The 17,957-nt window shown below is 38.3% G+C and overlaps 1 protein-coding gene across 1 annotated transcript; it reads left to right on the top strand.

Moving 5' to 3' along the window:
• Positions 1-165: 165 nt before the first annotated feature.
• LOC111784614 (heat stress transcription factor B-3-like) lies at positions 166-1,304 on the top strand. Its single transcript, XM_023665265.2, has 2 exons — positions 166-687; positions 772-1,304. Exons 1-2 carry the CDS (start codon positions 445-447, stop codon positions 1,210-1,212), a joined length of 684 nt encoding a protein of 227 aa, XP_023521033.2. The 5' UTR covers positions 166-444; the 3' UTR covers positions 1,213-1,304.
• Positions 1,305-17,957: the final 16,653 nt, after the last annotated feature.

Below are 17,957 nucleotides of genomic sequence, written 5' to 3'. Positions count from 1 at the left end.
AGTAGGAGAAGATGAAGAACTATCAGAGCTTCTCATTCTTAACATGGTATCAGAAATTCTTTCTTAACAATAAATTATGACGTTTTAAAAAATTACAACATTAATTTATAACATGTTATATCGTTCCTATTTTAATTTAACAAAAATAAAAGCTATAATTGTAAAATAAAATAAGTAATTGTGCAAACAATTAAAAAAAGAAATTGTAAAATGAATGGGAAGCCATGAATGGTGTGAGTAGTATAATATAAGAAGTTTTTATAGTGTTCGTGGGATATAAGTTAAGGTGTTGCATTTCTCATGAGCTGTGGAGTCGTGTTGGGTTTCCATTGTTGGGATTGGGAGTTCTTAACCGCCCTTCTTCTTTTCTCTTCCTTTCCTCCTAAATCCTTCTAATTTCTATATCTTCTTCTTCCTTTCTGTTTCTACTTCTTCATTTCTCTCATGGGGGAGCAGCCAGCTATAGGCCTAGGTGATGTGTGTCAAAAGCCAAAGCCCTCTCCGCCGCCCTTCTTGGCCAAAACCTACCTGTTGGTCGAGGATCCGACCACCGATGATGTCATCTCCTGGAACAACGATGGGACGGCGCTCGTCGTGTGGCATCCCCCGGAGTTCGCTAGAGATCTCCTCCCTACCCTCTTCAAACATAGCAACTTTTCTAGCTTTGTTCGCCAACTAAACACATATGTAAGTCGATATAACATGAAATTTATCGTAACCCATTAGCTTAAGTTTGACGGATAATCGAACCTTACAACGAAACTTTGATAGGGATTTCGCAAGATTGCGACAAGTCGATGGGAGTTTTACAATGACAAGTTTCAAAAGGGAGGTAAAGAAAGACTCTACGAAATACGTAGGAGAAAACACAAGAGTAATGCAAAAGCAATCGAGGCCACACATCGAGATGATCTCGACGAAGATGAATGGTCCTGGTCGACTTCATCGTCAACCGATCATTACGCGACACTTGTTGACGAAAACAAGAGGCTGAAGAAGGAGAAGGGAGCGTTGAGGTTTGAGGTGAAGAACATGAAGAGGAAATGCAGAGAGCTTATTGATTTGATAGGAAAGTACGAATTGGGCATTAATGGGTATGATAAGAAGGAAGATGAGATGATGGTAATGAAGCCAAACTTGAAACTATTTGGGGTTAAGTTGGAGGTTGGGGAAGAAGATGAAATGGTGAGGCAAAGCATGAGGAAGAGATGAGTTTATCAAAATGCACCATTTTTGTTCTCTCAATCATGCAAATCAATGAAGTTTAACTGTGTTTTAATTTAAACCAATGCATATACGTGTGTGTGTATATATATATATATATATAGTCTATTTTGTGGTCGAAATTTTAAGAAATAAAATGAAGTTAGATAGGAATTAGGATATGATTTTGTGGTAGGTGGAATATTCCAACAGGTATGGGAATCTATATAATATCTTTGAAAGTCTTAGTTGTACGTACAATCTTCAAAAATATTGGATGCTGATCTTCCAATTTTTAACCAACCTTCATATATTTATGTCAAACATGCCTACATTTTTTTATGAGGAAGTTCTTATTTTTCCCTTTTGTTTATTCTAAATTATAAAGTTAAAAAACAATGGATTATCTTTTGCCTCTTCCTCAAACTATCCTCAAACTAAGAGGATCAAACTATTAAGAATAGACAAAAAAATGGAAAGATCAGATAATTGGGAGAAATCTCACATCCTAGAAGAATGAAATTGGCTAGTATATAGTGTTACAGAATATACGGAATACAAGTAAATCTAAATCAAATAACTAAATTAAATCTAATTCAAATAACTAAATCAAATCTAACCATTCCTCCCGAACACAAACAGTAATAAGTTTATATTATGTCAGAACAAACTCCCAATAGTTCTCTCAACTTCAAGAAAGCATCTAATTTTAGTGGTTTAGTCATCACATCAGCTAACTGTTCCGGTGTGCCACAATGCACCAACTCCACAGTGCCAGCCTTTGTGAGCTCTAGAAGGAAATGGAAACGCACATCTATATGCTTACTCCGATCGTGCATTATTGGGTTTTTTGAAAGCTTGATAGCAGAAGTACTATCGAATAATAGTTGACTTGTCTTGATTCTGACCTAGCTTTTCCAACACCCTTTTTAACCATACTGCCTGGTGTCACGGTAATGCTCGTCCAAGGCGTGTTGCTCATGGCCGCATGCCCATGACAAACCAAACCCTTTATGTCTTTCTATGTTCTAGTGTTTTACTTTTGTATTTCTAGGGAGTATGACGTTTCGGAAAAATCATGTCTAGGCCTGGCAGACATGAAATGCCTCATAATGTACTATAGGGGGATATGACTAGTTGTCAACTTCCCCCTACCCAAGGTTATATACTGTGAGCCGTTGCTGTTATTCTCTTGCTTGCTTATATAACGTCTCTTTCAAAAATCTCTCTCTGCCCTCGTTTTCTAAAACCTTCTTCTTAAACCGAGGCCAGAGACTCGAGCATACGTCGCTTAGCCGTAGGAGACGTAAGAACAAATTGGCTTAGCTCACTTGTCGTTGGAAAGTGAGTGCCGCACAATCGCAAGTTCGCTGTCATCAAGAGTGCGATTGTGATAAGTGATATCAGAGCTTTGTTAGCTCCGTGACATAGAAAAGACCGAAACCATGTCGACGACAAAGTCGACACCCAAATCACAAGCCGACCGACTTACGCTAATAGAGGAGGAAATGTTGTTCCTCAAAGAAGTCCCTGACACCATCCGCTTCTTGGAAGCACGGGTGACGGAATTGAATGGAAAAGTCGTAGAAATTGACGCAATGGGCAACTGCTTGGATGGGTTGCCAATCGTAGAACTAATATTTCGAGTGGCTTCGCTTGAAGAAAGAGTGGCTCCTACGAGCAGCTCAAGACCTACTGGTAGCCCCAATAGCTCTGTGGCGCACAAGGAGGGACGTGACGAAGAGTTCGACGTGCTACAAAATACCATGATGAGTTTGTTTAATGGATTAGCTCACAAATTTAGAACAACGATCAATGCCATCCAAGAAAAGATGGCCAACATGAACACCCGAATTGGGGTGACCATGAAAGCCGTGGAGAACATCACGGCTGGGAAAACTCGTACAGGATCCAACAAACTGAAGTTTCCAGACCCCAAACCCTTCAAAGGGAACCGGGACGCCAAGGAGTTGGAGAACTTCATCTTCGATGTTGAACAGTACTTCAAAGCCACAACGACTTGTACCGACGACATAAAAGTGACAGTAGCCTCAGTGCATCTCATAGACGATGCAAAACTTTGGTGGCGTACGAAGGTGCAAGACATCGAAAATGGATTGTGCACCATCGACTCGTGGGAAGACCTCAAGAGAGAGTTGAGGGACCAATTCTTCCCTGAAAATGTAAAACATATAGCAATGGAAAAACTAATAACCCTAAAACAAACTAGAAGCATAAGGGACTATGTCCGACAGTTCTCGATCTTGATGCTAGATATCAGGGGCACGTCAGAGAAAGACAAGGTATTTTTCTTCATAAATGGGTTACAACCGTGGGCCAAAACAAAAATACACGAGAAAAAGGTTCAAGACCTAGCTACTGCAATCGCCAGCGCTGAGAGACTCCTAGACTTTGGGAACGAAGCGGGTTTCCAAAGAAGAACAACACAGACCCCAAACACTAGGGGTAGAACATATAAGTCGCCAGGTCATCGAAATGAAGGCCCCAATAGGCCAAACGGAAGTAACGACAGACCAAGTGGGTGGATAGATAGACCTCCACAGAATAACCAAGCGGGGACATCTCGAAGATCTTACCCTCAGAAGAACTACCCGACGACACCTTTACAATGCCTGTTGTGTAAAGGCCCCCACAAACTATCCTACTGTCCTCATCGGGCCTCTCTCAGTGCACTCCAAGTGTCCATCAAAGAGAGCAACGATACAGGAGTCGAGACTACGCCGGACAGGAGGGAAGATCAAGACAACCCCCAAATGGGTGCGCTTAAATTCTTGTCAGCCCTCCAACGAAAGGTCGACCCAAAGGAGATAATAGAGAAAGGGCTCATGTTCGTAGATGCAACAATAAACTCTCGACCAAGCAAGAGCACCTTGATAGACTCAGGTGCGACCCATAACTTCATCGCCATAAATTGATTCGTTTTTATTGTAAAATGCAAGAGGCAGAGAGCAAGAACAAGAGACAGAAAGTAAAGTGTACAGTGTAATAGAAAATAGCTTTTCCATAATTTCTTTTGTCCCCTTGTCTCTCCCCTCTTGACACCTCCTTCACAGGTTCGTGACAGTTATTTAAACAAGTTGATTTCAGAGCGAGCGTCTATTTTCTACAAGTTGGTATCAGAGCCATTGTTATTTTCAACAAACTCAAAATCCCTAATCAAATTCAGGATTTTTATTCCACGAATCCTCTCATCTCCTTCATATTCCGCCTTGAGGTAATCCCAAATTTCCTTTGCTGTTTTGAGAGACATTATTCGCATGAAGATCATTTGAGATACGGCTGCAAATAGGCAAGCTTTTGTCTTTGATTTTCTTGTCTTCTTTTCCTTATGTGCTTTGATTTTTGCTACAATAGGATTTGCTGGAAGTGGAGGGACCTCGTAATCCTCTTCTATTGCTTCCCAAAGATCCAAAGCCTCCAAATAAGTCTCCATACGAACTTTTCACATTTGATAATTGTCTCCATCGAAGACTGGTGGTGCAACAGCTAAAAAACTGGATTCTTCTTCCATTTTGATCTCACAGATCCTTAAGAAGACGGCTTTGATAACAATTTGTCAGTGAAAGAACGAGTGATTGAATGGTTGAGGATAAAATTGTATTATGAAGACCAAGAAAGGTCTAAATATATAGAGAGAATATAAAAAGATATTAAAAAATCTACCTAGAAATCTGTAGTAACAAACCAGTAAACAAATTAAAACTAAATCAACTCCTAACTACAACGATATTTAATTAGATATTAGCTGATAGCAATCTAAACAAACACGTGATCTTTAACAGTCCAATTGATGATACAAAGGCTGTTTCTCTTACAATTTCATAATTATTTCATCTCTTGCATCATCTTAGGGTTGTTGGTTGCCTACGCTCGTTATTTGGTTGTCATAGTCTATATTTATTAAACGAAAGGTCTCCCACATTAGGGTAGTCGTAGTGGGGATCGACACTACTACAGGTATCGATATTGCCACTTGTGGTACTCTAGGTAGTGACAAGGCTAGGCCTATACGACCCTAATTTTCCTAATCAAATATAGATACTACTACATGCATGACATGGCTAATACGTGTGGAAAAGTCTATGAAAATATTTCATAAATGATGTCGTGGACTTAAACATTCATAATAAATTCAATAAAACAACATTGCTATGAACAATATAGCAAAAAATAGCTAATGTGAATTTAAATGAGATAAAAAAAAAAATAAGGCGATGGCGTGATATAACCTAAGGACTACTAAAACAAACATGAACACAATACCCTAGCTTTGATCTCATGGCCTTCACCGCGACGCCGTCACATCCATACGAGAGTACCTTACCTGTACCTAAAAAAGAAGAGTAACATGTGACTTAGTATTTTAAGAAATAATCCATAAGCAACCCCACTGTTGAAGTAAGAAAAATGCAATCAAATGCAATATGGTGGGACCTATCATTTCATAAAACCATCATGACATGACTTTAAACTCAGTCCGGGCAGGGTTGAATGTGTAGTACTTTTATACACACGGCCCACGCACGTGCACACAGTCTCACCAGATAGACTCATGTATATATTCCCTAGGCCTCATTCATCGGGTTAATGCACGCTCATGCTACCGGAAACCACATGGAGAAAGGACCCACGTAATATCACGACAAAAATAGATATCGTAATGTACGCATTCGTATTAATCACAATGGGAAAGTATCCTGGTGCAAATGACGCACTTAAATGCATGAGGTCCCCATAGCTTAAAACCATGACATAAGTTTATGATTCAAGTCATACCTCCATTCATTCATGACATACCAAGTTTGTGAGACATGCATCCGTAATAATTGTCATATCTTCCCTAATTAACATAATTTACATAGCTTGGTGTATGAAGTTTTATGCATCATATCATCAATATCATAAATATAATTCCACAAGATGGTAACATGGTATAGTCGTATTATAGCATAGCTTATAACAATACATAATACGACATAGCGTAATTTATAACATAGCATAGCATCACATAATACATGCAAACAGTCATAATAATGACATGTGTAGGGTTCACTAAATTTCTTGAGTTGATGTTCGTTTTATCCTACTCGTCGAGGAATAGTTCCAAAACTAACTCCAAATCGACTTCCTCCATTTTCTTTTTTCTTCATCATGTTCTCCAAATTGGCGTTGGCTAGAAATAAAAGAAATGATAGTATGAAGATTGAGAAATAACACACACATCTTAAGCTTGGAATAACTCTAGGAACTTCTCCATCATTTTGTCCTTCCATTTTCATGTGATAAATGTTATCTCTCTAATGTGCAATTTCATCACTTATCGAGCTAAAATCTATATAGATATTTTTTTCTTTACTCGAGCTTTTGTCTAACTGCAAAGGCTCATAATATATCACTAGAGTCTTGTCGATCATGTACTTACCGAGCATAAACACGTGGAACACATGAAGTAGGGTAAACATTCTTGTATTGAGAAGTAAATTTATATTTGTTTCAAGATCCTTATGTGTAGTAATGACTTAATTTAAAATAATTATAAATTCCACCTCTTAATTTTTAAAATCTACTTTAATTAAAAGAATTAAATTTATTTCACATGAAATATGAAACCTATCTTATTAATAAAATGTAGAATATTAACCAAAATGAACATATATCATTGGATTGGATTATATCATTGACTGTAATGTTGGATTTGAATTTAAAAATAAATAAATAAATCTATGGATATTAATTTCTTGTAGGTCAATTTCATTCAGTTTTTTTTTTTTTTTTTTTTTCTTTTTACTTTAATTTTTTAGTCGTAATGGTCCCTCACGTAAATAACTGATACGAACCGTTATGACATTTTCATCGATAGTTGACATATGCATTCATTGTTCAACAATTTATTTAACTTGCGTTTACTGTTTCGATCATAAAGAAAAATATAATTAAAAAAACTTATACAAAGATAAATATTTAACCTAAACATTATTTTTAAATTATGATTAGTAGAAATTTAAGTTTAGTTATTGACATGCAAAGTTGCTTGCTCGAAGAATACTTACGTCACTTCGTTGACGCTCGCCAGAAGAACTGGATACAACTGCTAGATGTCGCCCAATTCTGTTTCAATTGTCAAACGAGTTCGTCTACAGGAAAGAGCCCCTTCGAAATTGTAAGTGGACGACAGCCGGCCTTGCCCCATATTATTGACCATCCTTATGCAGGAAAAAACCCTCAAGCTCAAAATTTTAGTAGAGAATGGAAGTAGACAACAGATACCGCCTGGACATATTTGGAGAAAGCTTCTAAGCATATGAAGAAGTGGGCGGATAAGAAGCGTCGCCCCCTCCAATTTCGAGTAGGAGACCAAGTCCTCATCAAGTTGAGACCAGAACAGATCAAGTTCCGCAGCCAAAAGAACCAGAGACTAGTTCGAAAATATGAAGGCCTAGTTGAAGTCCTTAAAAAGATCGGGGCTACTTCCTACAGAGTTGTGCTACCCACATGGATGAAAATCCACCCAGTAATTCATGTGAGCAACTTGAAGCCCTACCACCCTGACCCAGACGACGACCAGCGAAATGTAATCACTAAACCGAGCATCGATCTGAAACAAAGAGACACCAAAGAAATAGAGGAGATCCTAGCCGAGAGGGTTAGGAAGATAGAAAGACGCGTACGGAAGATTCATAAATTCCTTGTCAAATGGAAGAATCTCCCTACGGAGGAAACCAGCTGGGAACGTGCCGAAGATCTCGACTCTGCCGCCACCCACATCGCCAGGTTTGAAAGTAGTCGGTTGACAGAGACGTCAACCAATTAGGTGGGGGAGGATGTCACGGTCATGCTCGTCCAAGGCGCGTTGCCCATGGCCGCATGCCCATGACAAGCCAAACCCTTTATGTCTTTCCATGTTCTAGTATTTTACTTTTGTATTTCTAGGCAGTATGACATTTCGGAAAAATCATGTCTAGGCCTGCCAGACATGAAATGCCTCAGAATGTACTATAGGGAGATATGACTAGTTGTCAACTTTTCCCTACCCAAGGTTATATACTGTGAGCCGTTGTTGTTACTCTCTTGCTTGCTTATATAACATCTCTTTTAAAAATCTCTCTCTGTCCTCGTTTTCTAAAACCTTCTTCTTAAACTGAGGCCAGAGGCTCGAGCATACGTCGCTTGGCCATAGGCGACGTAAGAACAAATTGGCTTAGCTCACTTGTCGTTGGAAAGTGAGTGCCGCACAATCGCAAGTCCGCTGCCATCAAGAGTGCGATTGTGACACCTAGCATGCTTATATAACATCTCTTTCAAAAATCTCTCTTTCAAAAATCTCTCTCTGTTCTCGTTTTCTAAAATTTTCTTCTTAAACCGAGGCTAGAGGCTCGAGCGTACGTCGCTTGGCCATAGGCGACGTAAGAACAAATTGGCTTAGCTCACTTGTCGTTGGAAAGTGAGTGCCGCACAATCGCAAGTCCGCTGCCATCAAGAGTGCGATTGTGACACCTGGCATGCACATAAGGTTGCAACTATGAATTCTGCATTTGTGGAATATAGACTTACTATTGGTTGTTTCTGTTAGGATCGCACAACAACGCACACACTCGATCTAGATGAACACAAAGAACAGGATAGAGAAAATGCAAGGAGAACTTTGGCTAAATGATTTGTATTGATGACTTCAGATATGTGCAATAAGAGAGAATACAGAGAATACAAAAAGTACATTTTCAAAGCTCTACCGAATGGAATATATATGGTTCAGTTTACTATATATAGCTTTACCAGATTTAACCATCTACTATATATAGCTATTTACCATATATAGCTTTACTATGTATAACCGTTGACCAAGCTATAAATAAGTAGCAGACTCCATAACCTAACAATTCTTAAACGATATATAGCTATTTACCCACTTGGAGACTGATCGAGTCAACCAAGAATTTCATTCTCAAATGATCACTACACCATACCAATTATGGCTTTGCATAACCTCAATTTTCCAACATCAACACATTTTGTCAACATGTCTATCAGATTATTTGCACCCTTTATCTTCTCCAAACACATATCACCTTCTTCCACTAACCTGCGAGTAAAATGGTATCGTCTTCTAATGTGTTTTGTCCTTGAATGATAGACTGGGGTTTTCACCAACTGTATGGCACTCTGACTATCTGTATAAAGAACCTTCTTGACTACTTTATGCCTAATTCTTCTAGATAGTCTGTCATCCATATCATCTCCTTTCCAGCTTCGAATATTCTCACGTACTGAGCCTCAGTAGATGAAAGAGCAACGCATTTCTGAAGCTTGGACATCCAACTCACTGCTGTTTCATCTAGTGTAGAGATATCCAGATGTGCTCTTGCTAGAGTCTAAATCTCCACTCAGATCAGCATCCACAAAACCTTGCATAACTACTTTGCCATTGCCATAATAGAGTGAAGTATAGGATGTACCTCTCAGATATCTCAGAAGCCACTTCATAGCTTCCCAATGTTCTTTCCCTAGATTTGCCATGTACTTGCTAACAACTCCTACTGCATGTGTTATATCAGGTCTAGTGCAGACCATAACATACATCAAACTCCCAACTGCAGAAGCGTACGGAACTGATGTCATGTGCTCACGTTCCTCAACTGTCTTGGGAGATTGCCCCTTTGACAATTTGATATGATTTGCTAAGGGGGTAGTCCTGGGTTTAGCATCATTCATCTTGAATTTGGACAACACCTTCTCAATGTACTGCTCTTGGGATAGATTTAATGTGTCAGTAGATCTATCTCGAGAAATCCTCATCCCAAGAACCTACTTCGCTGCACCCAAATCTTTCATCTCAAATACTAAAGACAAGCTTGCCTTCAGGTGATTTATCTCCTTCATACTTGATCCAGCAATTAGTATATCATCCACATACAGGAGTAGAAACACATAAGAATCAGTGTATTTCTTGAGGTAACAACACTGATCCTTTTAACTCCTGTGGAAACCACTGTTGCACATAAAGGCGTCAAACTTCATGTACCATTGTCTCGGTGCTTGTTTCAGTCCATACAAACTCTTATTGAGCTTATACACCATGTGCTCCTTGCCTGAAGCTGCAAACCCTTCTGGTTGTTGCATATAGATCTCCTCATCTAGATCTCCATGTAAAAATGCCATTTTTACATCCATTTGCTCAAGGTGCGAATTCTCCGTTGCAACAATACTCAGCAGAATTCGGATAGTAGTTAATTTCACAACAAGAGAAAAGATCTCAGCATAATCAATGCCTTTTCTTTGTGAATATCCATTAACTATTAACCGAGCCTTAAACCTCCTTCTGCCATTTGGTTCAACCTTGATTCTGAACACTCATTTGTTCAACAGAGCTCTCTATCCTGTAGGTAACTCAGTCAGCACCCACGTATTATTCTTTTCAAGTGAGCTCATCTCATCATCCATGGCTTGCTCCCACTTGGTTGAATCTTCCACTTGTAGGGCCTCATCAAAGGACTCTGGTTCTCCTTCGTCAGCCAGCAACATATAATTAAATGAGGGTGAATATCTATCTGGTGCTCTAATAGTTCTGGATGATTTCCTCAGCACCTGCTCAGATCTAACTTGCTCCACGTCTGGTTCTTCAGCAACAGGATCAAGAGTTTCTTGAGCTTCTGCTATAACATCTGGGTGAATTTTCCTACCACTCAAGCTCAACTCCCACTTGCTTCGTAGTCTCAGAGTTTATCTTCTCTTTGTCCTTATACAGGACGTTTTCATCAAAGATCACATCGAAGTGTCTTAGGATTTTCCTATTCTTGTCATCCCAAAACCTGTACCCGAACATGTCAGAGTCATAGCCTATGAGTAGCATTTCACAGCCTTAGCATCAAACTTATCTCTCTTCTCTAGATCAACATGAACATACGTAGTACCACCAAAAGTTCTTAAGTGAGAGTACTTTAGTTCTTTTCCTGTCCATACTTCTCCGGGCAATTTGAACTTCACGGGTACTGACGGCACACTATTAATCATGCTGTTGTGTTCATAGCATCAGCCCAGAATGTCTTTGGTAGTCCAAAATGAATCCTCATGCTTCTTGCTCGCTCATTCAATGTTCTGTTCATCATTTCTGCAATACCATTTTGTCTTGCCTTACCGGGAATTGTTCTTGTTAATCTAATTTCCTCAGCTGCACAAAATGTTTTAAACTCTGATTTGTTGTACTCTCCTCCATTGTCAGGCCTCAAACATTTGATCTTCAAGTCGGTCTGATTTTTAACTTCAACTTTCCACTTCTTGAAGGTGGCAAACACATGACTTATGTTTCAGAAAGTAAACTCATACCTTCCTGCTGAAGTCATCGATGAAGGTGACGTAGAACTTTGATCCACCAAGTGATGAAACTGGAGATGGTCCCCAAACGTCTGTGTGGACCATTTCCAACTGCACTTTCTTCGGTTCTCTGGCAGCCTTTGTAAAGCTAACTCGCTTCTATTTGCCCATAACACAGCTCTTACAAAGACCCATATCAACAGATTTTAAGCCTTTTAAAGCTTTTTTCGCAGTCAGCATCTTCATTTCTTTAACGCTCATATGTCCAAGTCTATTGTGCCATAGACTTGAATTGGAAGCACTCTCAGCAGCAGCAATAATGTTTATACACTCTGCAGTAGTGTATAAGGTTCTGGATTTTGTGCCACGTGCAACAACCATGACACCCTTCACAATCTTCCACAAACTCTTTCCAAACTCTACTGCATAGCCTGTGCTATCCAACTGACCAATAGAGATCAGGTTCTTCATGAGACTAGGAATGTATCTGATATCTTGTAATGTCCACTGATTTCCTGCTGGAGTTTGTATGGAGACATCTCCCTTCCCTTTAATCTCCAAGGTTTTGTTGTCGGCAATATACACCTTCCTGAAATTTCTTGTTTTGAAATTTCGAAACAATTCCTTACTTGGAGACGAATAGAACGATGCACCTGAATCCAAAATCTAAGATTCAGCTGGGCTGTCCACACTACGGATTAAAGCATCCTCAGTATCTTCTGTTGTATATATAGAATCATCATCATCTTCAGATTTATGATTCTGCTTCTTCTTCAATTTTGTACAATCTGTCCGAAAGTGTTCTTTTCCTCCACAACTCCAACACTTCACGTTGGGTTTGTTTTAAGATTTCTCCCGGTTCTTTGATTTTGATCGCCCGTGTTTGTTTGAGCTCTTTGATTTGCTTCTTCCCCTTCAATCAACACTGAGAGCATTGCCTGATGAATCTCCAATTTCCCATTTGCGAATACTTTCGCTGAGAATTACATCTCGAATTTCATCAAACTTCAGTGTATCAGATCCTCGGGAACTGCTAATTGTGGCAACAACAGTATCCCACGACTCGGGTAAAGATGACATCAAAATCAATGCTTTAATTTCATCCTCGAAATTATTTCCACCAAATTCAGTTGACTTACAATCATATTGAATTCATTAATATGATCAACAACAGATCCACCTTCAGACATCTGTAGATTGAACAATCAACCCTAAGGTTTGTCGATTCTTGAGCTTCCACTACTCCGTGGTCATGGTATTTGGCTTCACCCCCAACAGGGGCTCGTGAAGATCTTTCTGGTACAGATAATCTTCAATCCATCGAACTTCTCAATTCTAATCTTTAAGCTTTCCATCTTCATAGATCGTGGTGAATTTCGTCGAGGCTATGATACCAATTGTTAGGATCGCACAACAACGCACACACTCGATCTAGATGAACACAAAGAACAGGATAGAGAAAATGCAAAGAGAACTCTGGCTAAAGAATTTGTATTGATGACTTCAGATATGTACAATAAAAGAGAATACAGAGAATACACAAAAGTACATTTTCAAAGATCTACCTAATGGGATATATATATGGTTCAGGTTACTATATATAGCTTTACCAGATTTAATCATCTACTATATATAACTATTTACCATATATATATTTACCAAATATAACTTTACTAGATATAGCTTTACTATGTATAACCGTTGACCAAACTATAAATAAGTAGCAGGCTCCATAACCTAACCGTTTCTTTGATGACCATGATACTGCTCCAGAACTCAATAAGAACACATAGCCTGAATTACTCTTTTTCTCATCCAAATCTCTAGCGTAATCACTGTGTGTATATGCAACAAAATCATCATCTTCTCCTTTCCGATAGAAAATTTCAAGCCCAATTGTTCCCTTCAAATAACGTAGTACCCTTTTTGGTGCCTGTAAATGAAGCTTAGTGGGATTCTCCACATATCTACTAATCAGATTCACTACAAACATTATGTCTAGTCGAGTTGCTGTGAGATAATTAAGACTACCTACAACTTGCTTATAGTAAGTTTTGTCCATGTTTATTCCATCTTCATCTTTCATAAGTTTGCATCCAGGGACAATAGGATTATGAACAGAATTACTTTTGTCCATTCCAAACCGTTTCAGCACCTCCATAGCATACTTCTTCTGACTTATAAAAATACCACTAGATTTTTGTAAGACTTCAAGGCCAAGAAAATACCTCATCTTATCAAGATATGTCATGTCAAACTCATTTTTCATGGAATTTTTAAACTCTGTAAATATTAATTCATCATTTCCAGTAAACATGAGATCATCGACATAGAGACTTACAATTAATACTTTGGCTTCTTTTCCTCTCTTGATGAACAAAGTATGCTCATAGTCACACTTCTCAAAACCTCCCTTCATAAAATAGGCTTCTATACGACTGTACCAAGCATGTAGAGCTTGCTTAAGCCCATAGAATGCATTCTTTAACTTGTAAACCTTTTGCTCATGTCCCTTTTGCACATATCCACAGGGTTGCTCCACAAAGACTTCTTCATTCAAATCACCATATAGAAATGCAGATTTCACGTTCAGCTGATAGATGGACCAACCTCTTTGAGCTGCAAGTGCTACCACCAAACGAATTGTCTCCATGCGCGCAACAGGTGCAAATACTTCAGTATAGTCTACTACAAGCCTAGCCTTGTATTTGTCGACTTCCCCATTTTCATTGAATTTCATCTTATAAATCCATTTTACTCCAACCTTCTTTCCGCCCTCCGGTAACTCCATCAATTCCCATGTGTCATTTCTATTTATTGCTTCTATTTCCAGATCCATGGCTTGCATCCATTTCTCACTCTTCAATGCGTCTTCAAAGTTTACAGGATCAGTAGTGGTAGACATGGCCAAGTGAGCTTCATTATCTTCTTCAGAAAGATCTTCTCCTGTTCCCTAGTCTCTCATCGAGACTGGTGGTCTCCTATTCCTCCCCTTATTCGAGCTAGGAGAGCTTGCTTCAGCCAAAGAGCCAAATGAAGTATTTTCCTCTGCAGCTTCTATATCAGATTCGCTCCCTTCTTCATTTTCATCACACACATCTACTGCCTCCTCTTGATCACCCCATTCCAAATCGCACATAATGGATTCTTCATAGGTCTTACCCAATCCCAACTCTTATCTTCCTCGAATACAACATCCTTACTTATTATGATCCTTTGTGAAGTTGGATCATAGAGTCTGTAAGCCTTTGACTTTTCACTAACTCCAAGCAAAACACAACTCAAACTCTTATCATCCAACTTATTTCTTTTACTGTCAGGCACATGAACATGAGAGATACATCCAAAAACTCTAAAATGCTCAACTAAAGGTTTGACTCCACTCCAAGCTTCTTCTGGAGTTTTATTTTTTACAGCCAATGTTGGACTTTGATTCAGTATATGCACAGTCCAGTTGACTACTTCAGGCCAGGAATTTTTCAGAATTTTCTTTTCTGAAATTATACTACAAACCATATTCATATAGTTCTATTTTTTCATTCTGCAACTCCGTCTTGTTGTAGCGTGTATGTAGCTGTCAGTTGTCTTTGTATACCATTTACATCACAAAAATTTGTGAATTCTTGTGATGTAAACTCTCCTCCTGATCACTTCGTAAGACTTTAATAAATGAGTTTGTTTCTTTCTCAACAAGAGTCTTAAAGTTTTTAAATACAACAAAGACTACTAATTTTTCTATTAAGAAATAAATCCATGTTTTTCTGCTGAAGTTATTTGTGAAAGTAATCAAGTACCTTTTCTTGCTGTTTGAGATAGGTTTGATCGGTCCACAAATATCAACATGCACCAATTGGAGAATTTTTTAAACTCGCCATGTGCCCCTTTTTGGAAACGAGTGCCTTTATTGCTTACCCACTAGACAATTTTTACACAGTCTCAATGGAGACTTGAGTTGTGGTAAACCATCCACTATCTTCTTTTGCTAAAGATTCTTTAATCCCTTAAAGCCCAAATGTCCATATCTACAGTGTCAAAGTTACTCAATATCTTCTGTGATTGTATTGAAACAAGTGGAATGCTACAGGCTGATATATAGCATGCAGTACGAACATTTGATTCGAAGACATCTTTATCTCCATGATTAAGCCTCTCTTAAAATGAAACACCTTGCACTACCATTTTGAAACAAAATGGTAACCCCTTTTCTTGCAATTTCCCAATACTCAACAAATTGTTCTTCAGCTCTGGCACATAGAACACTCCTATGATAATCTATATGATTCAATTCACTTGCAGCCGTACATTACCTTTTCCTGTTACAACCATGCTTGAGTTGTTGCCCAGCTTCACCGAATCTCTGAAACTTCCATCAAAATCTGAAAAATATTCCTTCTTCCCACACATATGATTGCTACATCCCGAGTCAAGGAACAACACATCTTCTCTATTGGCCTTATTCATATTCACGTAAGCCGTCAGCAACATCTCTTCTTGAGTCTCTGCGTAGTTTGCCTCCTTCTCCTTGCTTTGACATTCCCATTAAAATTGTCTTGGCTTGTGATAATTATAGCACTCCATTGTGTGGCCCTGTTGAAGGTTTGTCTGATTTGTCCCCTTCCTCTGCCTCTAAAACTTCCATGACCTTTGACCCCTTCCTCCAGATTGTTCACCATGAGTGATCTTTAAAGCGTGTTCTTCTTCAACATGAGAACTCATGCGTTGTTCATGCACAAGCAGGCTGCTTTGCAACTCATCAATGGTTAAGATGGTTGTATCCTTGAACTCCTCAATCGAACACACAATATAATCAAACTTGGGAGTCATAGATCTCAGAATCTTTTCAACTACTTCAACATCTTCTTTATTCTCACCATTTAGTTTCATCTTGTTGGCTATGCTAAGGGTCCAAGCAAAATACACATTCACAGATTCTCCTGCCTTCATGTGAAGCATATCAAACTCCTTCCTAAGAGCTTGCAAATGTGCACGCTTTACCCGTGTCGAATCTTGATATTTCTGCTTCATAGAATCTCATATGTTTTTTGATTTATCATTGTTAAGGATTAATCGCTTGTGGATGTATATAATAAAATGATGGAAAATTCACAAGAATAAGTGCAAGTATACACTATCACAAGTACCAAGTAATAAGTAAATTATCGATTCCACAGAAAACCTATCTTTTTTGTTAATTTTATTGCTGGAAATTAAGTGAGTTTTTTTTTGTAACATTCAAATGGGTGTTGGTGATTTTGACTAATTAAACAAAACTAAAGCAGAGTGCCACTGCTATCGAAAAACAGAAAATGATGAGAAAATCAACTATAATGAGGAAGGTTTGACTAAGAGATATTAAATAGATAAGTTGTTGAGTTTTGTGGTAGACTTAAGTTCCTTTTAATAGATTCCCAAGCCCACTTCTGAGGATCATGAACGATGATTATTTCTATAATCGTTGTAATTTCTATTAACAAAACTCTAGGAGAAGAATTATTTCTAACCCTTCTATTACCCTTCAAGTCTCCTTGCAATGAAATTTAGAGTACTAAAAATGATTTCATTGCTTCTCTTCTCCTAAATAAAAGAACAACTATATAGGTAAAGTAGCTAATTAAACACACATGTAAATCATTAACAACAACTCTTTAATAAACTAAGATCATACCATCAACAAACTTAAAGGGTATAAAACTCTCTAGCCTCCCCTATAAAGTTTAGCTCTCCATATAAAATGAATTAAACAGAGAAATCTGCATCTCAATCATATAAAATTGATGAAATAAGAAAAGAGAATAAGAAAATAGAAAGTTATCCTGCTTTGTTGCCGTTCGTCAATGGAAGTTCCCTTCCCTTGAGCTCTCACGTCCACCTCTTTGCCCTAATTAGTCCTTGTTGGTCTCCTTTTCCTTCAGCTGTCAACAACTGTTGGATTAGAGTTTTGTTCTTCTTCTCTAATTTCACAGCAGTTCACTACAGTAGAGACTTTTCTCCCAAAGTGTGGCTCCCCCTCTTTTAGGTATCATTTTTCTTTTATAATGGTTGTTTCTTCTCATTTAGGGCTGAGAAATGATAAAATCGTCCACTTAGGATGTTTCTAATTTGGTAGTCAATGACCCACGTGGACTGCTGATGTGGATTAAAATTTCCTTGTCATCCCCAAAAAGTTGCGTTTCGAATGCTTCAACATCAGAGTCATCAATTTATTTCCAGATGCAAGTAGTGCTGTTTCCATATTTGCTACAGTATCATGGATCAACATGAATGTTATGGAATTTTACCAAATAACTCAATTAAGTATACAATTAAGCTCAATTTATGCAAATTGAACTTCTTTTCATATTAAACTACAATAGACTATTTCATGTATACTAATTAGAATAAATGGAGCCATTAATGAGAAAATAGTGAGTATGAGTGCAAAATTA

This window comes from Cucurbita pepo, chromosome 8 (assembly GCF_057944985.1).
Source record: "Cucurbita pepo subsp. pepo isolate OVF chromosome 8, ASM5794498v1, whole genome shotgun sequence".
NCBI classification, from domain to species: Eukaryota; Viridiplantae; Streptophyta; class Magnoliopsida; order Cucurbitales; family Cucurbitaceae; genus Cucurbita; species Cucurbita pepo.
The sequence above is the reverse complement of the archived record's forward strand: the minus strand, read 5'-3'. Positions and strand labels throughout refer to the sequence as shown.